The sequence below is a fragment of the Podarcis filfolensis genome, assembly GCF_964270895.1.
Source record: "Podarcis filfolensis genome assembly, chromosome: 3".
NCBI lineage: Eukaryota > Metazoa > Chordata > Lepidosauria > Squamata > Lacertidae > Podarcis > Podarcis filfolensis.
In genome coordinates, this window is record NC_139606.1 from 48220041 (window position 1) to 48247856 (window position 27816).

General features: G+C 38.9%; 1 protein-coding gene across 1 annotated transcript in view; it reads right to left on the minus strand.

Moving 5' to 3' along the window:
• The window catches only part of ASCC3 (activating signal cointegrator 1 complex subunit 3), a 216673-nt gene that overhangs the window by 71931 nt on the left and 116926 nt on the right, over positions 1-27816 (minus strand). The window contains exons 15-30 of the mRNA XM_083608265.1: positions 26227-26418; positions 25671-25895; positions 16462-16581; positions 13700-13864; positions 12488-12574; positions 10568-10744; positions 9293-9518; positions 8736-8890; positions 8066-8164; positions 7296-7464; positions 4607-4827; positions 4191-4276; positions 3127-3293; positions 2872-3017; positions 2634-2754; positions 1042-1184 (exon numbers count right to left, since the gene is read on the minus strand). Of these exons, the coding sequence (XP_083464391.1) occupies positions 1042-1184; positions 2634-2754; positions 2872-3017; positions 3127-3293; positions 4191-4276; positions 4607-4827; positions 7296-7464; positions 8066-8164; positions 8736-8890; positions 9293-9518; positions 10568-10744; positions 12488-12574; positions 13700-13864; positions 16462-16581; positions 25671-25895; positions 26227-26418 (2499 nt within the window). The remainder of the gene's footprint in view (positions 1-1041; positions 1185-2633; positions 2755-2871; positions 3018-3126; positions 3294-4190; positions 4277-4606; positions 4828-7295; positions 7465-8065; positions 8165-8735; positions 8891-9292; positions 9519-10567; positions 10745-12487; positions 12575-13699; positions 13865-16461; positions 16582-25670; positions 25896-26226; positions 26419-27816) is intronic.

The following is a 27816-nucleotide window of genomic DNA, read 5'->3' on the forward strand; positions in this document are numbered from 1 at the left end:
AATAATCATGTCCAGTAACAATGCTGCATTAAATCACTGATGACAGTTATAGTTAACACTGCTTTAGTTAAAATTTTAAAGACTTTACCATCTAAGGACACACTCTGTAATTTTTAGAATGCTCAAGGGAAGATGTGACATTTAGCTAAACGGCTAAGAGATACAAGGTCATTTTCATAATACAAAATGGGAACTGTTAAGTGACAATTTATTCTTAAGAATTTGACCATACTGAATATGTGATCTGAATCATTTGTTGCTATTTGCCAATTGAATATGATTTCTAGAGTACCATGTGTAACACACCACAAGCCACCTAAGAACAACAAAAAACATAGCTAACTAGTAATTGAAGTCTAACCCTTCGTGCACCACTATTAAGAATAGGGTGCTCAGAACATTTCACTCAATGAAACGTGAAGACAGGTTGGGGAGCATCAGAGGTAAATCATCAGTTTTGAAGCAAACGACCCGCCCCCGCCTACATAAAGAGGGCAGCAAGTTTTACCAACTCAGGAGACTCCCTAGGCACAGAGAAGTGTGTAACTTTGTAAATTAAAAGGGAAAATTTAAGCATTCCAAAAGCAGCCCTGAAAGGACAAGTGAGCTTCCAGGGACTTATGGAATGTTGATGGCGTTGGAATGTATATAAATGAGAAATTCTGGAATAACTCTCCCAGCCATCTGCAGTGCAGGGCATTCCAGCTTCCCATTGAGCGAACTCCCATAGCTGCTGCTACCTTTTGGTTTTTGTAGGTGGAGCACACAGCTGCTAAATCACAGCTATGCTATGCTGGCTTGCTTCATTTGTTACAGGAAGATTTCATCCTGTCCCAGTGAAGAGGGAATCTAAAGGAAGAAGAAGTTGAGCACACTGTGCAAGTTTAGTCTATCCTTGAGATCTGTTGTGAATGCTAGGATGTCAAGTTGAAGAAAAAAAGCAAACAAATAAAATGGAAGGGTGGTAAAAACAAATTGGGAGGGAGGGGACAGAAGAGAAAAACAGAAATCCCCCTAATTCAATTAACAGAAAATGTATACCTCTCTTTCATCCATATTCAGCCACTGTTTTGGATCATCCTCAGTTGCCAAAAAAGCAATCAACTCCAAAGCAGTAAGTCTAGTCTGACGTCTGGATGATACAAATATAAGAACTGGTTTGGCTGGAGAATGACTCCTGATAGCTGTGGAAAACCAGAAATTCAGAACAATGCAATGTATTTCCTTCAGTCAGCAATCCTTGCACAAACCCTTTACATCAGCCATGGATTCATTTGAATGGAAACTGCCTGTGACTTAAATTGGTATTTTTATTATTGTTTTGTTGTGCTTTTGCACTTCAAATACCAAAGCAGACAAGCCAAACAATCCAGTTTTATTATTTAAGTATTTTCTTGCTGAGCATGAGAAGTTTCAGCTGGCAACAAAATTTTATAGGCTGTGAAATGGAGATTATAAAGGAAAATGTTGACACATTCACAACCATATTATATCAAACAAGTGTAAAGAAAACCTCTCTATAAATCAAATTTCTATAGCAATTTGATCAATCAGCCAAAGTTTTAAGAGCACCAAGCTACTGTTTCAGATACTATCAATATGTACCACATACTTGTTTAAATGCTAAAGGATTTGCTGAATATAAAATGATTTTATCCCTTCATGCAGTCTTCTGAAGTTCCACTTAATTTTAGGATAAATCATGGCAAAACATTTCTGCAAATGGAAACCAACGCATGTACACATAAGTATGATAGGAGACAATGTAAATATTGTGTCTTCATATAGAAATCAATATATCTATTGCCTAAAGAAAGCTTGACAGCTAATGAATTTTTGTTGCTTCTGGAACAGGTGTAGCTGAACAGCTCTGAACAGATTTATTGTTCATTAGTGTTTTTCTACAATACTCCTCCTTGAGGTGTAAATAATCTGAACTGCCAAGATTGGTCTCCAGTCCCCAATCAATACTTAGTTTCTGTCATAAGGCTAATTAGATCAGCTAAAAAGTCACCTCACAACTGTCGCCTTACAATCAACAGCAGTTCACATCACAAAATTTATTTGGGGACTTCTTTTTAATTGATATAATAAATATTCCTTATGGAACGTACACAGAACATGTTTCAATAAAATATGAAGGTGGTTCTTAAATCTATCCCGCTTGCCAGTTTAAGAATAAAGAATTGAAAACAGAGACATATTTGGGCACACTGAAAATTCTGAAGTTTATGGTTATTGCCCTGAAATCAGAATTATGCAAGCTTAGCTTGACATGCAACTTCTGTTTGCAATTTTTTAATGCTTCCATGAGGAGCAAATCTCTTACTGAATTAATACCACAAAAGGTTTTATGTTGTAAATCTTAAAATATTAATAGAAAAATGTTTACACAGAGTCAAATGTGAACAGTAATTTCAATTATTCTGTTTGAAATACATTTAAGTTCCACTGACATGTGTGGTACTAGCATCTTTAATGTACAAGGCCTGAAGCTGGATAATGTTGCTGAAACAAACAAACAAACAAACAAACATTCTTCTTAAAGCAAACCAAGAAGATACACAACAACACATAATACAATTTGTCTATCACAGACTTATAAAAATAAAGTTGTATCTTTGGTTGCATACCCTGAAATGCTGGCTTGTTCATGCTAGCCATACGAGGACAATAATGCTGGCCTGGGAAGCCCTGAATGTGTACTTCCAACGGAACTGGGCGCACTGACGGCCTGAAGTTGAATAGCCCCATCTAAAGAGAAAACATATAAATGGTTCACTGTTCATGCCTCAGGTTGTTTTTATCCCCAAACCAAGGCCAGAGTGCTCCTCCTCTCAAAAACAACTGGCGTTCATGTCTTTTGCATACCTGATTGATATTTAGCCAATCGGCAAGATCCCTAGCATTAGCTAATGCAGTCGACAAACCAACAACTCTGACAGGCTTTTCTGTGTGAGATGAGATGAAGTTAGTACGAGACACAATAACTTCCAGCACAGGGCCTCTCTCATCCCCTAGGAAAGGAGGAAAAGGAAAACAGACATCAATATTCTTTAAAGTTCAACTCGCAATGCCAGAGCACACTTCAATTCTAGCAATAATAACGGTGAAAACGATGCTCACCTAGCAGATGGATCTCATCTATGATGAGAATGGAAACTTTTTGAACATAGCTTCTGTTCTGCCAGCTTCTGCTGACCCCATCCCACTTCTCTGGTGTAGTAACAATGAGGTCAGCTTGGGCAATTGACCTCATATCAGGAGTCACATCCCCTGTCAACTCCACAACACTGTAAAGGGAGTCAAATGGTCATTGTGAAGCAATACAACACAGATTCATATCCGTTTTGGAGTAGACAGTAGGGCCATAACATTAACCCTTAATATAAACATGCAGAAAACCCCAAACCCTTTGCTGTCTCTGACTAGGATGAATCAACAATAGGATCCCAAGGCTGACTTCCTAATCCATCACCCTAGCTGAAAATGGAAAGTAGTCAATCTCCATTCTAGTTGTAGCAGCTCCTTTTACAGATAAGATCAAAGCTGGAGTTGTTATGAAAGTGGTAGCCTAGCGGTCAGTAGGGAAAAACAATATTCATTCTAATACAGTACCCTACTTATCCATGCTGAAAAAGCAGCAGATCTTCTAACTACCCTAGTCATGATTTTGATAAAGTCATCCCTATTATAAAGTGATTTCAAGGTGTGATGTGTGTAGATAATATCTGAACATTTATCACATATACAGATTCTTAGCTAATGCTAGATCAATGTACAGGAAGTTTCTGCTGGGCTAAGATCTCTCTCTCTCTCTCTCTCTCTCTCTCTCTCTCTCTCTGTATGTTTGATAGTGAGAGGATCCTGAGCCTGAAGAAATATTCTTCAGAAAAATACTTTTCTTCAGAAAAATACTCTTCAGGAATTTATTCTCTACAAGTTTTACAACTTTTACTGTCACGTACAAGTTATGCTGTCTTGTAAAGACAGCAGAATTCTCAAAGGACAACAAGTTCTGAAGAACACAACTTTCTTTTTTTTTATGCTACCTGTTGACAATTCTCTTGATATGGAAGCTAACCTTTATCTGAATATGAGGTATTACAGGATTGTTGTTGCTTTTCTTTTCTTTCTTTCTTTTTACAAAAAAAGTTTTATTTCTGACCATGTTAAAAAAGCAAGCTTACTTTTTACCAAGCTTTTCTTCAATTCTAATTTTCCAGTCTTCAATTCTTTCTCGCACCAGCGCTTTCAGGGGAGCAATATACACTGCCTGCAAGACAAAGGCCAAAGGAAGCAAGAAAAAGTGTGAACACACAGACATATTGTAGGTTTAAAATAATTAATAAGAACATTTAAAACAACTACAACATATTGCGTTTACTTCCTTGCATTTCTCATTCATTGGAAACAAAAATATTCATATTTAGTAGTGGTTTTTCCATTTCACAAGTGTGGTAAAACATTTTTTAATGAACACACTCAGATAAGAAAGAAGTGTTCTTACACAATAGCACTGTCCATTTGCATGGCAAGTTCAGAACTAATAAAAAGCAGAATAAAAAAGCAAACATTTCTCAGGAAAATAAATGTTTTTGCAAACCTTGGATGTAGGATAGTTGTTGAAAATTCTGAAGATAGCCAGTTCTGCTGCAACTGTCTTCCCAGAGCCTGTTGGAGCTCCAAGAAGAACATTACAATCTGTGTGATAAAGTGTATGGAATATCTGCGTCTGAATTGGGTTGAAATGAGTGAATTTGTACAGGGCTTCATACTCAGGACGTCCCAAAGCTGTGATAGGTAAAGGCTGGAGATCCAGTAATTCTAAAAATTGAGGAATTACGATTAGTATATATTTAAGCTTGCAACACGGAGCATCGCATCATTTATAACGTCAGCACCAAAACCCCTGGAAAACACATAATATATGAACCAGATTGTGAAGGATACTGTCCACATTGTCTTTTCAAACCTATTGAAATTAGATCAAAATCTGCCATATCAAAGTAAATGCAACCCATCATTTATAATTAAATCATGGAGAAAAACACTGTGGTTGAGGAAAAGGATACCCAAAGCCTTGAAAAAACAGGTGTCTGCTTATACAGTAGCAGTTCTACTAAGAGAAAAGTCTTAAAATACAGCTGGGATGGGGGGGATTCAGAAGAAGAAAAAAGAAACAGTGATGTATAATTGGATTTAATAGTACAAAAGCACAGAACTCAGTACTTGCATGAATGGAAGGCAGCTCACATAACTTACTTCACTTCTCTTTCTCCTTACAATCCCATGCACCCCTCAAATCCCTCTCAATATAGGTTTTCTTTTGGGGGGGGCTGTGTTATTAGGGGCTACAATGGGGGAACTGACCAAAACTGAGTGGAGGGAACTTGCTCCAATGGGTTCCCCTACAATGTTCTCCCAATTTTTCCATGTCTTGCTCATGACTCCACCGGAGGAGAGGCGATGTAGAAGCCCAAAACTCACTTAATGCTAAACCATAGTTAACTTCATGTCTGAACATGGCCGTTATGTCCTATGCCTAAAAATGATACAAATGGGACAATGGCAGATCTCCCATATTTGGACCTCTAAAAATCTATTCACATGTGCAGGTCTGAATTATGATAATCTCAAAGTTGTTCTACATGGCAAGGCGTGTGGCAGAGGATTGATGTTTTGGTGTTACAGGGAAACTGCATTTCTTTACAACAAAGCAAAATAAACAGAAGTTTCTTAATATCTAGTGGGGAAAAACAACATTTCAAAAGAATGGGCCCACTTTATGGACAAGCAGAGGTGAAGCTAAGACCACAACATTAGTCCAAGCAAAGGCAGTTTGTTAACTTTATTGCAGGCTTCCTCAACCTCGGCCCTCCAGATGTTTTTGGCCTACAATTCCCATGTTCCCTAGCTAGCAGGACCAGTGGTCAGGCATGATGGGAATTGTAGTCTCAAAACATCTGGAGGGCCGAGGTTGAGGAAGCCTGCTTTATTGCCATAGTAAAGAAATGACAAATCACCACAGAATATTTGATTGGTTGATCAGGATAGACCATATCCCAATTATATTTAAAAAATGCAACGAGAAATTCAAGAGAAAACAACAGGATTATATAGAACATTCTGGAAATATCTGATTGCCAAACAATTATGAGCTGTGGAGAGCTGAAGCTCTGATATGTATATAACAAGACTGGATTGGACTTCTATTAAATTAGTCAGGACTTGCATCGATTCTGTTACACAGATGCTTTCTTTGAAGTTACGTTTGGCTCAAGATCTCAGTGCCTCTTTTTAGGATGCTTCACAGTAAGGTATGGATGGAGAGCCATAAAATCTGCTGAAGCTGCAGGACTTAATATTCACAACATACTTTTCATAGATATTTCAGAACTCTTTCATCATTCCCTGCTAATGCTGTGATTTCTTGGGATCTGTCAGAGGGAGAAAAGGCCTTTTCTTGATCTTTGTCTAGCAGGACCTCTGTACACTTCATTGTTTCAGAGGAACCAGATGGGAATGGCAGTCAATTACCATAAATCCTGGAGGTCCCCTATCTGCTGATGTGTAAATATCTTTTTGTTTCTTCTGAATAGCACTCATTGATCAGTCAATTAGATAAATAGGGTACACATGTTTAGCCAGACAGCTTAGGTACAGCACAACAATGGCTAAACACATCCTATGCACGTATGAATTTATACATGCAAAAACAGGGAGCTGTCAGCTCCAGACATGTACATTCTGAATGTACTAAGTATACTGGATTTTAAACAGGGATGATGACAAAAGAAGTCTATACAATAATAGGCACACTGATGTTATATCTCTCTGGTAAACCTAGAAGCAGCAAACAAATGCATGTGCCACCTGTTTTTGATTTTGTGACTAATAAATGTGGGGAATGAATAAAATAATGTGAAAGTAGTGCCCTGTATTAGTTCCTAGATAAAACAAATAGTATAGTGAAGAAAAAATATTATCCCTCTCTTTTAAGGACAAAATATATTTTTCCTAATGGCACAAAATACTGAAAATTCCACTGAGAGACAATTAGAGAAAAATGTTGTAAAGCATAAGTCAATTTGCTGCAGCTAAGAGAGAAGTTCCAAAGATTCATTGAAGATTAGCTAATAGATTTCACTGTTGCAAAGTATTGACAATCTAAACTAGCAACAAGTGAGGAAGGAAAAAACATAAACAATGATGCATATCATTTTAGGACGACCGATAGCCTTGGAAATCAAAATGACCTATGATTGTGCAGGAATGCTGCTCTCCTTTGTTACCTGTATGAGGTGGATGTCTTTCTGGTAGAATCAGATGTTGAAAATTGATGATACAGACAGCCTCAGCTCCTAACCATCTATCAGATACAGCCCGGATATAGTATTGGGATGGTAGTGGTTCAAAAATGGGAATTGTGAATACCAACAGCTGAGTCTCTTTTGCAATGACCTATGGTAAAAATAAATGTAAAAAATACACACATACACTACAATAATCACTCTCCAGGTGGCAAAAATTATATTGCTCTGTATTTTCATGTAAATGCAAAAAAATGAAATACACATAAGCAACCAAGCTTATTGCATCTGTTTATATTCATAAAACACACGGTAAAACAGAAGAGAAGCAATTCCTCTTTTGGTTCTTTGGGCTTTAGAGACAGATTCTGTACTAAATGGCTTAACACAATAGGATTGGGCTCCTGCTTATTAAGTGATTTCTTTTGATGGAACTGTAGCTAGTAATAATCTGTATTGACATCTGTAATAGAAGGTAGCGTCACATATTTGATTTTTCATCTGCAAGTAATTGTTCTTTCAGACACACCAGAAAGGCAAATCCTTTATTAGATTTTATTTTTAAAGTGATGCCAGTGAATGATCATGCAGAAAGCCAATTTTAGCATGTGAATCTGAAAACAAAATTCAGACAGATACTGGATACCTAATAAAATTGTATTACAACATTTATATTAAACTGATGTTTATGGAAGTCTATCCCACCACTTTACGTGGTATGTGCTTTGAACTGCTGTGTAGGATACATTTACCTGCTTTTTTTGAATAATGAAATATTCTGAATGGTAAATATGATCATTGGTAGGGTCTTCCACCCAAATCCACCAGGGCTCTCCACCTGTTCCATGTACCTAGTTGACAAAGAAAATCCACGCTCATTAAAATTATTCTAGCTCTGTTAAGACTTTCAATCTGCACATTAAAGTAAACTGGCAGGTGCATTATTTCGACTGATAAAAAAAATGTTGGTAAAAATGTCTCAGAATACCACTGTGCCTAACATCAGCAAGGCATATTTGAACCTATTTAGTGTGGAAAGGAAAGACTCCTATCTCCTACTTAGGTGTCCCCATGCAAGAATGTGTGGGACCAACAGTTTTTTTTCTTAGTAGGCTTCTTGCAAAAAGCTATGCTTTGCAGTTTCCCTGGATTCATGGGATTGCTTAAAATTTACCCATGTGGTTGGCAACATTCAGTGTGATGGATGCCAATTTAGAGGCAAAGCTTCACAACCAATATGCTTCTGATCTCAGTGAAGCGAAATACAAGATTCATATACCATACATCAATCTCATCTGAAGTATAGGCAAGGAAAAGTTACTTTAAAAAAATTCATGCTAACTGGTTGTGTGTTGAGTTAAACCCAGAGGATTCCAAGTCACTTAGCAAATTCTCCAGGCTTTACGTTTTAGGCATCTTTACCTGATCGCTCCATTTGAAATCTGAAGTGATGTTCAACCTAACTCTCAGCACAGTGCGTGTAATTGGCTGGATGGTCGCTTCCATTGTAATGGAGGGAATTTGATGGACACACTGTTTGACCTTTAAGCCAATATTCACATGATGAAGCATGTGACCTGCAAAGTAAATATAAAACTTGAAACAAATCTGCATTTACCAGAAGTCTAAGGGAAGTGGTGGGGAAAGGAGGCAATCACACAACAACTTTTAAATTGGCCCAGAGAGAGAAATATTGCTTGGCCCAAGACCTTGTCCATGTCATCAGGTCGCATTTCAGCTACATGGGACTCAGTAGCAGGAGGATTAGTATGTTTCTAAGAACAAAGCAATGTGCAAGCAAGTCAATATAAATTTAGGTTGTGAGCCTTTATTACAGAGAAGTATTTTCAGTAGTCTAAAATTAATACCACAAAGGCCTCAGGATAAGGGTAGGATTGAAATGCAAGCAAAACAGTAAAGACAGAAATAGAGTTCAATCTAGTCAAGACACACTGACTTAGCTTTTTCCTGTATCTTACCGATTTCATCTTTCCTCATGTCCTTCAACTTATCAATTGTGAGATTCTTTTGCTCCAATTTGGAAAGGACTGACGGTGGCAGGACTGAGAATTGACGCAGAGGGCTGACCCAACCCCACAATCGCTTGTCAATTACTTTGCTAAGGTTTAGTAGCCGGTATGTCATCGCAGGCCAGCGTTTTCGAAGAGCCACTTCAAAAAGAGCTCGGACAATACGTGCTGCATTCTGTAGGGTACAAGCAGGTGATAAATTGCATTGTTATGTCTATTCCTTATCTATTACAATACACATACGTTTCAAACAGAACGGTGCAACTATGGATGACATTAATTGCTCATATTTATTTCGGCCAAAAACCCAGTGTAGACTACAATTTAAACTATTAAAACAAACAAATGGCACAAAATATTCTCATTCCAACTTCAGGAGCTGACAGCACTAACTTCCAGGCCTGGCCACTTAATTCTGCCTTCCCTTGGGGGCACACAGAACTTTCTGAAGGGATGATGCCCCAACATGGATGTTCAGGAAGGTCTTTCTCCATTGTAGTATCCATATTATGTAATTTTCTCTTGAAGCGGCAGCTGGCAGCTTCACTTTACAGTTTCCAACAACAAGCTGAAAGCGACTTAGTTTCATAAGTCATTTGCTGAAAAATTAATTTTTTAAAAAACTGCTGCTTTATCTTCTTATCTATGCTACCATATTGTATGTTATTTATTTGTTTCTTGTGGTTGAACATCACCTTGGATATGCAAATGCTTTGAATAGAAAAGCTTTTAGTCAACAAAGAGCACAAAGTTTGTGAAGAAAATACAGAAAGAATTTTCAACCAAAGTTTTTTGAAACCCTAGAGGATAGGCTTTCTGAAAGCCATGATAATCTACCATGATAAGTCTTGCCTTACAATGACCAACCACAGAAGTGAGCACTGGGTATATTCTAAGTCTGACCCTTCTTTCTTGGGTGACAATGGTTAGGTTAACAGGTTTTCTAAAATAAGAGAACATTTCCATTGTCCTGTGCAATATTTCAGAGCTTCACGGCAGATGCACAGAGCTCCTCAACAAACAACGTAACTGTGAAAAGGATCCTCTGTGGGCAATAAGCTATATACATATGCATTACATATAGGTTGAGACACATACACACAAAACTATTAGTTTTTCAAATCCAAATCTCATGTCAAATGTGTATGGGCTTCAACACATGGGGCCTCTAGTTTTCTGTGTTTCTGGGGTAAGTATTCATTGGATACATGCACACATTCATACCTGTGCAACATAAGCAGAATCAGAAATAAGGGAAAAGCTGTCCATCTCTCCTCGGCTAACATATGTTTGCAGAAGGATATTTATTTTCCCGTAACTGTTCTCTACACCACCAGGAGCGGGAAGTTCACAGAAATCACCCAGCAAGGCTTCAAGCTCTTCTATTTCTTCTTCTCTCACCTGAAACACAAATTAATAGACTTTGAAAAGACTGGTGCAACTTGTTAAATCTTCCACATGAAAATTAAATGCCAATTATCTCTCAATAAATGTGTTTTTAAACAGTCTACAGTTTCTGAAAAACAAGTCTCCCAGCACTGTACTTAATAAAACTTAATTGAAACTATCTTAATAATGACACAATTGCATTTCATTATGCATCACCTTTTATTAAGGTTGCCATTGACACATAAAAATGTGATATGCCTCAAAAATTAAGTCTTCTGACCGTACCATCCTCAACCTGATGAGATTTCCCTTTTTATTTGACCAGAGTATGACCTCTGTCCTTCTGGATTAGGGCCAACCTGAATTAACATTAAATGCATTCATTAAAATCATATAGTTTGCATGTGGCATATTATGTTCTTAGCTCAAAACTCTGAAGTACTATGATTCATGGTATTAAGGTTTTCACTGTTAATAAGATTAAGTCTTAATGCAAGTAAAGAAATATTCATATCTACAGTTTGAATAATGCATAGTATTTCAAATTTTCACTCATACTTGCAAAACAGAGCATACATTTACATATTCTTTGATTTGCTGAAAGTCTATTAGTCTAAAACTTATTTAAAGAGGGTAAATGTTTGGCACCTGCAGGGAGCCATACAGAGGCCGTTTCCCTTAAGCCCTGACCAGCTCATTCAATATGAAAGCAGAGCAGAAAAGTCACAAATGTCACTTGAACCATTTGCAGGATTTCTCAATCATCCCCCAATTATTTCACATCAAGAAGACCCCACTCTGTTAACTAGCGAACTACAGTTTGTTAACATCAAATCCTTTCCTTCACTGGCACTTGTCCACAGCTTTTGAATGAATGAAGTGGCTAAGGTTTCAATAAACTTGAAGCGGCATCTAAACTCTCATCACAATGTCAGTTTTGCCTTTCTTCCTAACATTTAGGAACATTTGCATCCAGATTCAAAGCAGACTTTGGGAGATTGCAGTGATTTGATTTTTTTAAATTCTTAATTTTGCAAAAGAAAGTGACTATGCTAGCCAGTAAAACTCCAACTCATCTTGAAAGGATTTCTTTATAAAGTACACTCAACCTCTTCCCCGTTTCTTGAAGAGCTGCCAGAACAGAACACTCACAGCCCTCTGGGTTGCATTCCTCATTAAGACTATTCACTTTAAAGTGAATTCAATGAATTAAAAACTGGGGGTGAGATCAGATGTAGCATGAGCAGGCATCTGCTTGCGTAACAGGGTTTCTCCATTCTTTCTCCCCCGCCCCCCAGCAGCTCTCTGCACACATTCAAAATCTGCTCTAGATAGTTGGGAAACCCTGAGAACAAATTCTGGAAGCATGGAAAGGGGCTACGGAGGAGAGAACAGAAACTGGAAGTCTTGTTGCACTGGATTTCCAGTTGTGCAAGGGAGGTAGACATCACTGAATGTTGTCCGGGATTAGAAAATGTACTCTAGTTAGAAAATAAGATTCTGGCCTAAATCATGTATATCTGGCCAGCTGTACTCAAGAAGCCCCTGTTAGTGTGGGCTTTAGCATTCACCAAACTGACAGGTGCAACACTGTGCATGGAGACAGAGAGATGCATGGAGCTGTCATTATATAGCAGTAAATGAAGACGTTCCTGTATCCAGTAACACACACACACACACACACACACACACACACACACACCACTTTCCATGTGTAGAAAAGAAGCCTTTAAAAAAATGGTGATGTGTTTTTACCTTGATCTGTTCAAATTCCTCTGCTTTAGACACTATAGCAAGAATGTCACCTTCTGTTTTATGAGCATCAAACAGTTCATTGAAAGTCTGCAAAAAAAGAGAGGTTCGCCTTTGAGAATATTTATCAATAGTGCCAATCTAGACACAAAGTGGTAGAGATGGAGAACTTATTGTCAACATCAGCACTCAAAAGAAACCTTTTTTTATTCTGAAAAGCGATGTGGAGTTTTGAACATAGGGAGCATATACTGTATACTAGTTTTACATTGTGGAATTTAAAGCATTGGCTCGAATTTGGTTAAAGGAGCTTGCTATACACAGGACAAGATTCTTCTGAAAAGTCAAGTCATCAAGGTGCCAATGGTGTATCCATTTTTTAAAAAACTGAAAGTTTAATGTAGTGCATACTAAAATGTGACTGAGTCCAAGTATAAGGACATAAATAACTTGATTTTAAATAACCTAAATGGGACTGTATGTTCAAAGATGCAAAAGATCCTCACAGTAAGTCTTTCAAATATGGAATAACAAATACTAACACTTTTCAGAAGTTCTTATCACTTCTGCAAACACATACACAAATGTTCTTCATAGGGTGTTGGAGAATTATGTCAGAAATGGAAATGGGAGCTGAAATTGCCACAATTCAAATGTTGGTCCAAGATCAGTAACAAAATCATACAAACAGTATTCACTAAATATATTTTTAGACTGCAAATAATATGTAAATAATTGTGATTGTATGCATTGGTTTCAATGTTTCCTTTCCACTGAAATGCACTGAAATTATACGATTAATTACATTAGTTCCAGCCATCGTGGATCATGAGACAAATGGTTTTAGTGGAAACCATGCTGCTTGTGACCAACACATAACAAGATAGAAATCACCGCCTCCTTACAATCCCAAGTTCTGCAACACTCTAATTACTGAAATGTCTTGAATAAAATGGTGTTTTCCACAGAGTCAATCTTACCTTACTAGTAGTTTTTTTCTGAACCCTCCCTTACAGAATAAGAGTATACAAACTATAATGTTATACCAGATCATGTCCCCCCTACCCCTCCAGAACTTGGATTTAAAAGCACATAAGCAAGCACAGAATTGTAGCTATTTATTTTATTACAAATCTAAGATGAAGATGCTGTTAAACAGATCTTCGTGGCGTTATTTCAAATATGAGAAAGTATGCAGAGAAATAGCATGGGTACCTCAATTGTATTATATTTAATGTAGTAGTGGCTGGCAATTCTGCCTAGATCTGTAGAAGAAAAAAATCCAGTTCTCTCTTCAAAACGAATCATCCGAGCTTTGTCCAACTTTCGGCCAACTTCAATCACTAGCTGCTCTCTGTGCTTCTCTAAGCCTGGATCCATCTAAAATACAGTAAAGCATTACATATATTTATCTGTTCCCTGTCCTCCCACTTTTACAGTTTCAGATTAATAAATGGATATGCATACATAGTACAATTTTATTGATTTCATTTGACTCCGTTCAATTTATCTAGAATATTTAGAACTGAAATGCTTAATAAGTTTGGGATGTGTCGGTATACATAACTTGACAAATAGCCTTATTACGGATAGTAATAACAAAAGGTGACATATTTTAGAAGAATTTATTGTAGCTGTTGTTGTTATACTAAGGAATAGCCAGATATATTAATGGTTTGAAGAATATTTGCTTAAGATATGAAATGCAAGGGGAAGAGGAACTAATTTTTGCTTCGCTATTCCTAAAATTGCACTCACAAAATCAAGCTTCCTCTCTAAGATGAAACCCATCTCTTTGAAACAGTGGGGCTGGGACCAATTTGTTCTGGACTCAGAGATGAGCAAAGTTTTAATTCAGTGTAACCACTGGCTGCAGTAGGAAGAAGTTACTACAAACAACAACTGAATGTTAGCATGAAGTTCTAAATCCCTTAACTGTATAAAGAATAAGAAGTCTCTTTTTTTCCCTGTAGTACATATGAAGACAGGCAAAGATTCACTGTATTGAATTCTCCCTTTTTTCCAGCTTGGGCTCCTAAAAGTCCTATTATCTCCCTATGAGAATATTTTGTGTTAAAGAGGGTCATTTCAGAATTCAAATATATTCAAGTATTCAAATATATTCAAGATGAGTAGAGGGAATTGGATTTTATTTAATGTTATAGGAACAATTTAAGCAAACACCATGTACTAAAGGCAGATTTAAGAAATTTTCTTAGAATTTTATATTTGAGCCTGGGCAGTCTACATACAGCAGCAAAGACAAACACCTGCCTTTTCAGCATTTGTAAGCTGTAAGTCTCATTAGAATGTGAAAGTAAAGAATAAATTCTCAGCCATAAGAAGGAGAAAAAGTCTAGCTCTGACCTAAGTGTGGTCAAATGATACCTTGTGTGACAAAAAATTATACTTGACAAACTATCCAGTCACTGCTCATAGCTATGATGTTGCAATTCTCTTCCAAGAAAAATGGGTATTTTCTTTATTGAAAAAGGATTCTACCAAATAATTATCATCATCACTTTGTCCTACTGAACATGGAGAAGTTTTCTCAAGCAATGTGGGATGCCACCAATTATCTTTTTGTAACCAAGGTAGACAAATTATTATTATCCTTCTGTGAGTAGCGGCAGGGCTGGATTTAGGTTTGATGAGGCCCTAAGCTACTGAAAGTAATGGAGCCCTTTATATGTCTAGCTGTCCTTTGTCAACAACAAATTGTCACTGTTTTTTGTGTTGAATATATGCTGTTTGGTAATTTACGGACCTAATAGGTATCTAAAGCCGTTTGCACATAACAACATATGTATTTTATCAAAGTAATTGTTGAACTGAAATACAATAAAGAAGAAGTATATTAACAAAAAGGTAAAGCACCCCTGACAGTTAAATCCAGTCGCAGACAACTCTGGGGTTGCTCATCTCACTTTACAGGCTGAGGGAGCTGATGTTTGTCCGCAGAGTTTTTCCGGGTCAAGTGGCCAGCATGACTAAGCTGCTCCTGGCGAAACCAGAGCAGCGCACGGAAACGCCATTTACCTTCCTGCCGGAGTGGTACCTATTTATCTACTTGCACTGGCATGCTTTCAAACTGCTAGGTGGGCAGGAGCTGGGACCGAACAACGGGAGCTCACCCTGTCGCAGGGATTTGAACCTCTGACCTTCTGATCGGCAAGCCCAAGAGGCTCAGTGGTTTAGACCACAGCGCCACCCACATGTTTTTTATCTTATATTTTGGAAATGTACATCCAGTTTTTCCCCCTTTAAATTTTTTGGGGGCCCCCAAGAGAGTGGGGCCCTAAGCTATAGCTTGTTTAGCTTATATGTAAATCCAGCACTGAGTAGCGGTGCTGATCATAAGATTACCTACTGAGTTCAGTCAACAGGCTTGAATACTCAGGGTTTATTCTCTTAACCACTATACCAGCACTCACTCTCAGATTCTGAAAGAGCTAGGGGTTATCCAACTTCTGGTGTGCCTGGCAACCACACATCCTGGTAGCTGCAGAAGGGTCACATTGAACCCCTTTCTCATAACAATGAATGTGTGGATGCCAAGGGGCATCAGCGGGTGCTTACTCACGACTGCTCATGCATTCATGAACGCACAAGGGGGTTCATGTGAACATTTTCACATTTAGTTTGCAAAGCTTTATATTTAGCACCGAAATACTGAGAGAGCTTGCTGTACGAAATCAGGTCTGAATAGGCCACCTTCACATACGATGTGCGCTCATTTGACTGTATTCTGTGTGTTCTGCCTGACTGTTCAAAACTTTATCTATCAGGATGACTCAGGAAAAATAATTCAAGTTGCTTTCCTTTTTACATTTTGTTCAATGGAGTATTTTCCATGTTTTAAAGCACTTAGAGGAGTTGCTGATGTCAGGAAAAGCAGCACTGGCAAATATTTAATCTCCCATCAGGAAAGGATTATGGAACCAGAAAGCAGGTTAGTTTTTTCATGCATTTTCTACCTGATAAGCCTTGTGACTGATGCCATATACTAATGGGTTTGCTCTCATCCGTACATAAAGGTAAGTGTAACTTATCCACTTTACTGCTTCCTCGACATTTGTCACTGTTCCAAGAGCAATCTGCAAGTAGGAAGAAATAAAATTAAATTTACATGTTAAGAGCTGAAATTGATATAAAAGCAACCATAAATTCTATGAGCAGGAAATGAGGAATGTTACAATGAAATATTCCCAAGCTGACAAATTAAGGGGCTTCATTTAAAAAAAAAGAAAAAAAGCACCAAGATTTATTTCACTATTTATTTATTTGAAGTATTTCCATTCTATGGCTTTTTCTTGAAATCAGAGGCCCTGACAGAAAGTTTCTCCACAGTATCAGTTCCTTCATAGTAGGAGTGCCATATTCTGCCAACAAACTTAGAACGCAGTACACTTGGAAAACCCGATTATGCATTTCAACATTACTGTGATGCTTTATGGAAAATGTTTGCTCAAGTGTCCTGGGCATCAACAGGATATTGAGTTGCATCCAGTTTTTATCCTTCACTCACAGAAGGCTTTTTACTTTTGTGGAGAAATTCATGAACAGAAGAGAGAAGGCAATTTCTTCTGATTCTCATTTCCCTCTATGGCTTCCCATCATGCAAATGTGCTAAAGGAACCTGGAAAACTCACTGGTACAATACGGGAGGTTATAATCTTGCTTTCTGTATATTGGTCTGGCTTTAGAAGTTCCATTCCATAAACAGTAGGAGCTTCAATTCATGGGAGCAGAGCTCTACTCACCAAATGATCCCTTTCAAATGAAACTTTGGATCCTACTGCATCCCATCATCATTTTGGGCGTTAACATTTTTGTACAATTCCAAGTGGGGAACACTCTTCTATTTAGTCACATGTATTTAAGTGGGAATGCATGCCAAGGTTAACAGATGCATACACAAACACCGAAGTGATGCCACAGAATTTGTGTACAATTTTCTTTAAAAAAATACATTTCAATTATTTTACAGCTATATCCTCCTTTCTCTTGAACTGCACATCTAGCTAAAGGGGCTGTTTTTAAAAGGGCAATGGCAGAATGGAAACTACCATGATAAGACAATGACCTGTCACCCCATATAGCTAGAATATATTGTAATATGGACTCTGCAAGCTGACTCATACAACACAAATGCTGAAATGTGATTGAGACGTATAGACAGGCCCTAAATGCACACAATGTCATCAAACTATATTAAGTGCTATGTAAAAACCAGCACCCAAACTACACCCATTTACTTGGCCAATTCCAAAGCACCAGATTATACGGAATCACTGTAAAAAAAAAAAAGTTCATAAAATAAATTCTGAAATTCCACACTTTCATTGATATTCACTTAGAAATTAGCCTCACTGATTTATATGGAAACTAGTTCCGAGCAAGTGAATTTATAATGGAAAACCTTGCATCCCCAACAAAGCACATTTACTTGAAAATAAGTACTACCAACTCATTCCCCAAGAGTCTAACCATCGTAATCCAATTCCCCTCTCCAAAATTATCCTATAAAACATTTCCATTCGTTCTAACACCCCAAGCTTCTATCTTATCATAAACAAAGCCTTCTCCTAACCGAGCCCCACAACCTGTGTCAGGATGACATGAAGCTGTTTAAAGTATCTTTAATACAAAATTCTCCAACTGCATTAATAGCACCAGATTTTGTTTGAGCCAAATTGTATCTCTCTGCTATCATGGACATTTAAAGTCAAATAAAGGTTATTTTGATATCTGAATGGGGCCGCATAAAGGTTAAAAATGCAGATCTACACTAAATGAGTGCATCTCCATCCAAACGAGAGGAAAAAAGATACTAAGCCACAGGCATATCACACAATTTGTTACCTAAACTAATGTATGCATTTGATTTCTGCCCATGATTCAGTGAAGTACTTGCTTGTTCTATTTTGAAAGAGTGAAGGCATTTCATCCTATTACACAACATCATTATTGCTCCTGGAAATGTGAAGTTTTGGGCTATTGAAACTATAACACTCCTTTCAGAAAAGGTAACAATGTGCTCCTTCTCAACATGTTCTCCCCCTGCCCTGCTATGATAGCGATATTGGCCTTGCAAAAATTTACCCCTCTGAACCAAAATGCTGCTTTTAAAAATAGATAGCAAACAGGCAAATATGCAAAATAGCCCTAAAAAAAATCCTCACTGTGGAATTGCACTCGTTAAACATCAACAGGGCTACTACAGAACGAATGGATTAAAGACTGCAGCCATGAAGATGTTAAACTCTTTAATGTTATTATTATAGCCCTTATTGAACACAGATGGTGCTGCAGAACATAAACTACTTTTGAAGATTTGCTGCCACCTTGTGTCCACTTCAGTGCCCTGTCGGCTTTTCTTTTTATAGAGAAAAAGGAAAGCTGAGCTGAAACCATCTATTTTGTGTCACTGCTGCTTTTTAAACACCTCCCATTTCAAGAGGGCACAGAAAAATATACTGAAAGTATCATCTATCTTTTTTGTTCAGGTCATGTGCAAAGGCCCCAGGGAACTGTGGACACACAGACCTTGGAAGCCCCAGAACTCCCGGGATACAAGGGAGCAGAGAAACCCATTATCCTTGCATGATCACACCTGGGGCAGGTTCCAGACATGAGCTGCCACTTAGGCAAAATCTCTTTGCATACTGTACTCTCCAATCTATTTCCTCAGCAGGCACATTCTGACCTCTGCCATCAGTCAGGAATCCATGCACCATGGGGGGCAGAGGAGGGCCAGCTGCACCCCCACTTCTCAGGAAGAACATAATGGCAAGGGGGACACAAATCTGCCCCTTTCCATTGGCCAAGGAATGGACAATTACAGGAGTTTGCTTCCCGACACCTTGCCAAAAGAACACTCTGCTCCAATGTCCAATTGCCCTCGAGCTGCAGAAAGGGTGGAGGGAGGAAAGCAACACTCTGGTTCCATCCATTGGCCAAGAGTACAAGGACCACCAACTGGTATCCAAGAAGACCACCAGAAAGGAAGATCAGCCTAGCCCAAACTGGATTTAAATGACTGTAGTTCACCATATACTCTAGGCATTTGGCCTTTGGCCAAAAAGGCTCAAGAGTGGTTTACAACAATCTGTTCCGACTTTGTTTTGGCCTTGAAGAAGAACTGACCTCAACCTTTCCTCTCCACATTCTGCCCCTTGTGTGTCTTGTTCTCTTTGTTTGTAAGCCTGGGCCTGTTCCTTTCCTCTTTTTGAAAACTCATGTGAACAGCTTTGGGAGAGAACAATTGTCTGAAGTGGCATAAAAATATAGCAAATAGATAGATGGATAAGTAGGAAAGAGGGACTCTGCCTAGACTCCAGTTCCAAGTATGAAGGTTGCCATAAGCATTGCCATACAAGTACAGCTTCATCTCTCCCCAAATCTTGCAAGACATCTCTGAGCTGTGCCCTATGGCGGGACCTTAAAAAAAAATCCTTTCGGAGGTGTTGGTATACAGGACTTGGACACAGAGAGAAACACTTCATTTTGCGCATTTGTTTAGTAGCTTGGCAAACATGCAAATTTTGACACTCAACGTTGCCACCCAGTGGCGTAGCGTGGGTTGTCAGCACCCGGGGCAAGGCAAGTAATTTGCGCCCCCTAACCCGTGGATTTGCGCCTCCTAACCCATGGATTTGCGCCCCCTAACCCGTGGATTTGCGCCCCCTAACCCTAAGCCCCAGATGTTGCGCCCAGTGCGGCCGGCCCCCCCTGCACCCCCCACGCTACGCCACTGTTGCCACCCCACCCACAAGAAAATGAGTTCTAAGACAGGGCTTGGAAATGCTTTTGATTTCTGTGAATGATTCATAACTACATAACTAAGAACATTTTATCATAACAGTTTTGTTGGTTTATTTTTTCCAGAAACTTGACTCCTAAAGAAAAAAGCAAAAAAGCATTGTATTGCCTGCTTGATAAGGAAAACCCAAAGTAGCAGGTAGAATTCTGTTTTTTCCCCCCTCTTTGCAAAGCTGAATGGATTTTGTTTGTAGGTAGGCAAAGAAGTAACTGTTCATTGCTATTTACAAGAAAGGAAGGCAGGTGCATAGCTCTGTTAGAACCAACATATGCCAGAGTAGATAACAAAACAACTGCTATGTCCAACTGCCATTAAAAACTGTATACATAGATTAGCTCATTTTCAGAAACATAGACTATAATCAGTTAAAATCACTAGGAATGCTGTCCCTAGAGAAAATAATTATTCATTTCTTACGTTTATAATTCTATTATTTAAAAAAAGTCATACAAACGATCCGAGAGATTGTAATGTGGATTAGTTTTGTTTCCATGCCCTTTTCCCTCTCAAACCAACCATACTTGTGCAGATCATCAGTAAATGTACATCATTACAAATGACCTTGTCCAAGATAAGCGTAGAGGACACTGTAATGAAAGGAAGATCTACACAGAAAGATGTAAAACACTTTTAATGAACTATATCCCTGCACAAAAGTTACTGGGTAGCTGAAGTATTGAACACTATAATTAAATCAAAATTTGCAAGGGGGGAATCTGGTGTGTGCAGAAGATAGAACATTTGCCTTTGAACTGGCACAGCATGAATTCTTTTCTCAAGTGCTTCAACAGCATAGTCATGCCAGTTTGGTTGTTTTGGAACTGCTACTATATTCTGAATGGCCACCTATTTGCCACAACACCCCCCCACCCCACCCCCAAACGGCTCAATATATTATGTCCTGCCAGAGCAACCTTCAATTTACTTGTTATTTTTAAAGCAACATTTCTGAACTTATTTGCCATACTGAACAGTGGGAGACATGCTTCATAGTATTTTAAGTCCTTAACATAAGCACTATTTCAGATACTTCCAGAGGCATGTTCCTCTCCGCTTTTCTCTCTCTCTCTATATATATATTACCCTATCATGTTACAGACCATGTTACATACATCTTGGCATCAATCCTGAGCGCTGTGCATACTGATACTTCCCCTCACTTTTCAGAGTATGTTTAAGGATGCCTGGTGTTGCACTACTGTACCGCAGCAGGCTATTTATATGAAACCAAGGCAAGGTTTTCTCATATCCCACCTTGGAATACCCTCCCCACCCATTGCCTCCCTAGCCACACACCCACTCTCTGGGTCATGCCCCTAATCAGCCCTGTCCTTGAACTCTGATGATGCCTCTTGCTTGTCTGCATAAAGGTCAGAGACTTGTATGTGAGCATGCATACAAACTAGCCTACTTATAAAATGTACACTCTGACACTGGCATGTGCCCCTACAAGGTTGCCCAGCAGGGAATGTGCCCCTCAGGCTGCAAAAGGTTCCCCACCTCTCTCCCTTAGAGCACCCAGCAGCTCACAATCCACCAGATTCCCTCGCAGAGCTTATGTGCCCTGGCCAAAGACTGAGAGGCTTCTCTAAAGTGAGGTGCTGGGGGTGTGTTTTTCGGTTTGAGTTCAATCATGTGACGCTTCTTTTGAACATTTGAAGACTCACTTTTCCAAGCTAAGTATTGGAAATGTTATGAGGGTATCAAGCAGAGAATAGCAGCTTTTGCTTGGTCTTTTAATAACATGTATCATTAGTATAATCCGTAACACCTATAAACAGCTTACTCTACTAAAGAATCTTATTTTTGAGTGATGTTGCTTATGGAGTCAAAATGGCACCACACACACACACACACACACACACACACACACACACACGGTGCCAGAAGGCTTTGGGGAATTCCAAGGAATGCAGAAGTAATAAACATATATAGAAAAATCCACTATGGGAAACCACATGTTAAGAACTGAGCATGCTTTAGCAGCCATGGAAGGCTGACTGACTATTCCAGGGAGGAGTTATAAAATCGAATGGGAGGGAAGACAGAATGGAGTATTGCGGAGGAGGGTATGGCTGGCTGGCTGGAGTAAACAAACAGGAGTACTCCAGAAGGGGCGACATTTTTTTGGAGGTTCTCACTGTTCTATTTCTAGTTTTCAGGCTGTGCATGCCGTTGCTTATGCAGTCAAAATCCATAATGTGAGCCACCAGCCATGATGTAAGAGAGAGACGTTACCAGATATACCAACAATCTCAAATCCATCTTGATTTCTGATTGAATTTCTAAATCACCACAACAATTTACAGCGATTTTATCTAACTCATTTTCTCCATTTTGTTTTTTTAAACAGTGCATAGGGGGTGGGCACTCTGTGTGTTAAAAAGCTATTCTTATCACTCAAAAGAAAACAAACCATTTCTGCTGGGGCGTACCTGCTTACTTTGTGAACATAGGTTTCCGAAAGTGATCTTTTGGGTCTTTATATAAGAAGCAGGCTACCTGATAATGAGTGATGTCTTCCACCTGAGGTTGAACACGAATACAATGCCTATCTGTGTGTGGGACCTTCCTGTAGCAACCATCTAAGACTGCAGTGGGCTTAACTCGGAAACGCAGCTCAGTAAAGGCATTTCTTACGGAAACTGGTGAGAGTTTGGTCAGACAACTATCTCTAAAATACTCTGTTCTCAAAGGGAAAATCTGGTGTTTCCAATTAGTTGGAGGTCCCTTCTGGATTCTATCCAGAAGACCCAACACCTTAGAACATTCCACATTACAACACTGTGTTGCATGTCCGACTTGCCCATTTTATTTTGAAAGCCTTTCCTTGTTTTAACCCTAAATTGGCCTTTAACAACCAAGTGTCTTCCCACTGGGACTGATAAGAATGCAGCAGTTTTAATTATGAGCCACTGAAGCATGGCCTTAAACCCAGATTAGTGCAAGTGGAAGGCAGTTACACACTTACACACACACACACACAGAGAGAGAGAATTTCTGATGTCCACTGATGTATGTCATTGTTCCAACTGTGGCAACCCCCACAGCCACATTAAATACCATTCTGGAGGCTTTCCAGTAGCTTTCGGGGAAGTGCAGGGTATTCCAACAGGTAGAGAATGGATGCAACATCTCTTTGTGTAATTTCAACAGAACTGAACATAGAGAAGCAGGTGGTACTAATTGCTCTCTGCGTTACTTTTGCTTTTTCAAGCACCTTTAAACAGAAAAGCTGGTAACTTTATTAGGATTTCTCCTGATGACTCCAAAGCCTTTTCCCTCTGATTATAGCAAAAGCTAGTTAAGCAAGAATGGAATATATTTATAAGATCATCTGAACTGAAAGAGATAAATGACTGAGTTACAATCAAGAGAAACGAAAGACTTTTGTAATTGGCCTGACTTACAATTGATTTTCTGTAATCAAGCAAGTACCGATCTTTCCTGGCTTGTCATGTCAGCAGGAAAAGTCATGTCCAGTGTTCCAGAGTACATAAAAAATGATGGTTTCATGGCCCTGTCAGTGCTTCACACTTTTGCTTTTCAGCATTTTCAGTTACACCAGCTGAGATGCATTGCTATTTTCACTAACATAAGTTTATTAGAAATCATTAACACACTTCAACATTGACCCTCAGTTGTCGGAAACTGGCACAGTTCCTGACCATTGAAGATTAATTTTATGCTTACTGTGCACTAGATCTTTTAAAGCATAATTAAACTTTTACGAAAACGAAATTGCATTTTGGGGTGGCCAAAGAAAAATGAGCGTTCTAACTTTCTTTCTGCTTTTTTTCTGATATGGAAGCTAGATTGCCTCCTGTGGTCAATGTTCAAAACAGTACGAGGCAGTACATGCATGCCCATTGTCAAAATAGAGAGCAAAACAAAGGTCAGGACCAGCAAAGCAGTCCTTCACTTGCTTGTCTCTATTGTTGCCTCAAGAATATGGCATTTTACTGGAAGATTGGGGGGGGGGGAATAGGAGAGTAACTACATCTGGGGACCAGGCAAAACATTTGTCTTCTCCCAGGCCTTTGGCTAATTAAAAAATCTATGGCATTTAAACCATGTGTCAGGTGGCGGCGGTGATTGCTTTTGATTGTTACTGTTGTATGTATTTGTGTTTTTGCATTTTTGTATTGTAAACCACCCTGTGATCCTCAGATGAAGGGTGGTATAGAAATCTAATAAATAATAACACATCTCAGAGGACAATAGGTGTATCTATCATACAAGGTAATACCAGCTTGCTAAATTTTTCAAAGAGATGTAAACATAATAAATGCCCTGTTGGTTCAGGTCAAAGGTCTATCTACTCCAGCACTCATTTTGTGGCCAACAGATGACCCTGGGAGGTCCACAAGCAGGGCATGAGGACAATAACAATCTCCTTCTGTTGCTCCCCTGAGATGGGTATTAAGAGTCCTGCTGCTTCTGATCCTGGAGGTATTATATAATAATCATGACTAGCAGACACTGATGACCTTTATCCTTTTCTTTTTTTAAAAAAGGCATTTGTTCTCTGAATCAACAGCACTGTGATGGGTACCTGTATGAATCTGCACACTATGCCAACATAATCCTGACAAATTAGAAGACTGCTACTACAGTTTCTAATATTAACTACTACTTCTTGACCCAAGAAACACCACTCACAGCATTCTCATAGTCTAGGAGACTATGGGAAGGAAGCCCTCTGCAGTAGCCCAAGAAGCATAGAAGTCCACACTTGTGCTGATCCTCCCTCTTCTGGCTCTTATAACTTGACAGAAAGATATGTGTCAGAATCCCAAAAAGAGCACAGTTTAATGTGGAGCTTGGAAAATGAATTGGCCTATCCCCTAGTCCTTCCTCACAACCCATCAAACTTCACACAACTCACTTTTTTTGTTTTTACATTTGCATGTGCAGATTGAAATCCACTTGAGAAAGGTTTGTACTGTACAAGGAGAATAATCAGGAAAAGTATAATCCCTTCTGGTAATATGTAATTATCTCCTTTTTGGGCCAACCTCTTACACACAACATGTTGCAGTAAGAAGAGCCATTAAATCTTCTGATGTGTTGAGCAGCTTTTAAAACTGCTTGAGAGCTGTTAAACCAGACTTGGTCTTATTCATAAAAATGGCTAACCACATTAAAAAAACAATTCAGTATTCTTGATTCAGACTCTACAGAGCACTGCTACATTTGCAAAATATGTTACCCAGTGTCACTCCGCAAACCCCAGAAACTATTTAGTGAAGCTGTATAATTTAGGAATATAAACAGTACTGAATTTTCTCACATTTTATTCATATTGGTTTCAAAAGGGTCATATGTATTAGCTACGCAGAATCGCTTAAGAAAACGTACCTCTGCATTCAAGTTGTCTGCCAGACTTTCAAGAAACTGGCTCTCAATTGGATTCTGCTGAGTAAGCAGGGTCAGGTAATGGCTGAGTTTGTCATGTGTTGTAATAATGACGCCTTCTCCAAATTTGTCAAACTGAGGTCGTCCAGCTCGACCAAATATCTGCATGACATCTAAAATTCCAAGGTCAACAAAGGAGCCTCTTTTTGCAGCATAGATCTGTGTTCCCTGGTTGACGAAAAGTTAATAAAAATTAACATAAACACACACGAGTCTAATCCAGATGAGCTGAAGACCAAAATTAGGCAAATACAGCAGGATTTCAGGAATGTACTTAAACTAATCCTTCCATAATCTGTGATATATTTAAATCTTTACTATCCAACTAGATTCCCAAAGGGGAGAGACAGTTTTTTCAAGCGACCCCCCTCCAACATTACTAGATAATTAGCAGCATACCTTACCCCCACAAACCTACCCTTCCTTTTGCAAACAATGGTAAATATATGACACTTTATAGATTTTTAATGGCTGATATGGAGAGAGGATATGCTCTTACCTTAATAATGACAGCATGAGCAGGAAGATTGACACCCCAAGCTAATGTAGCTGTACAAACCAAGACTTTTATATATCCACGAGAAAACAAGTTTTCCACCAAACTTCTGTCTTGCCGCAGCATTCCTGCATGATGAATACTGAATCCATCAGGAAACATTTCACGCATTTGCTTGTTTCTGGATCTTTGAACCTTTTCATGGACAAGTGAAAAAATAATATTTACATTAAAATACAATAATCCTGGCAATCCATACAAAATTGCTTCCAACAACCACAGATAGGATGCAAATAAACTGCTCTTCTAATCACATTAGTGGTTTGTTATTGCTGTTACTGGAAATGGATATCTTTCATACTGTTAGTTCTGTATCCCTAAACAGTAAGGTAAAAGGTAAAGGACCCATGGATGATTAAGTCCAGTCAAAGGTGACCATGAGGTTGCAATGCTCATCCTCGCTTTCAGACCGAGGGAGCCGGCGTTTGCCCACAGACAGCTTTCCAGGTCATGTGGCCAGCATGACTAACCCACTTCTGGTACAACAGAACACCATGACAGAAGCCAGAGGGCACGGAAATGCTGTTTTCCTTCCTGCCACAGTGGTACCTATTTATCTACTTGCACTGGTGCACTTTCAAACTGCTAGATTGGCAGAAGCTGGGACAGAGCAAAGGGAGTTCACCCCATCATGTGGATTTGAACCACTGACCTTCTGACTGGCCAGCCCAAGAGGCTCAGTTGTTTAGACCACAGCGCCACCCACGTCCCGTTCCCTACAGTACAGGCCATGAAGGCCAAATGGTGTAAGAGACAGTAAAGCACTGTTTAAGCCAAGTCACAGGGCAACTGGATGTTTTCTACTGCAGACCGCTCCGCAAAGAATTCCACCCTTGAAGTCCAAATACGCATTTTGAGACTCACTTCTTAATTTACTTCTTCTTAATATTTGTATGATGTTAGTGCTGCTGAAGTGGCTCATTTTAGGTCAGACTTGTTATATACCTTAATTCCTAGTAAGCTAGGAAAGTTGGATGTCATCTATAAATAACAACGTCAAACTCAGAGCCGATTTACTGAAATCAGTGGATTTGATTTCAACAGGTCTACTTTGACAAACATTGGCTATCACCCTGTAACTTTAATTTTAATCTTGTAAACCGTGTTGTGTGTCCACAGATAAAATAATAAACCAAATCAAGTCAATGGAAGTAACTCTTAAAAGATCATTCTGATTCAGACGCCTGACTTATGTCTCAGACAGCAAAATCCTGCGCAAATTGAAGGTTTTACAAAGAATATTGGGATTTCATAACATCCTTGCGGAAATGAGCTCATATTTGTGGGCCAGAAACTGAGCATTTGCAATGCTTCTACAGAATTGCCAGATAGATGTATGCTCAAAGGGGCATTCTCGGGTCTTCCTTGAGCAGCACAAGTAAAATACTCAGTGTAGAGGGTCAGTTAATAGGTTTCTAAATATGCACAACTGCATATTTCAGTTGATGCATGTTTTGGAACAGAGGAATGGACATACAGATAGCATCCCAAAACAAAATTGTATTATTTCCCTCCAAAAGATTGGGTTATATT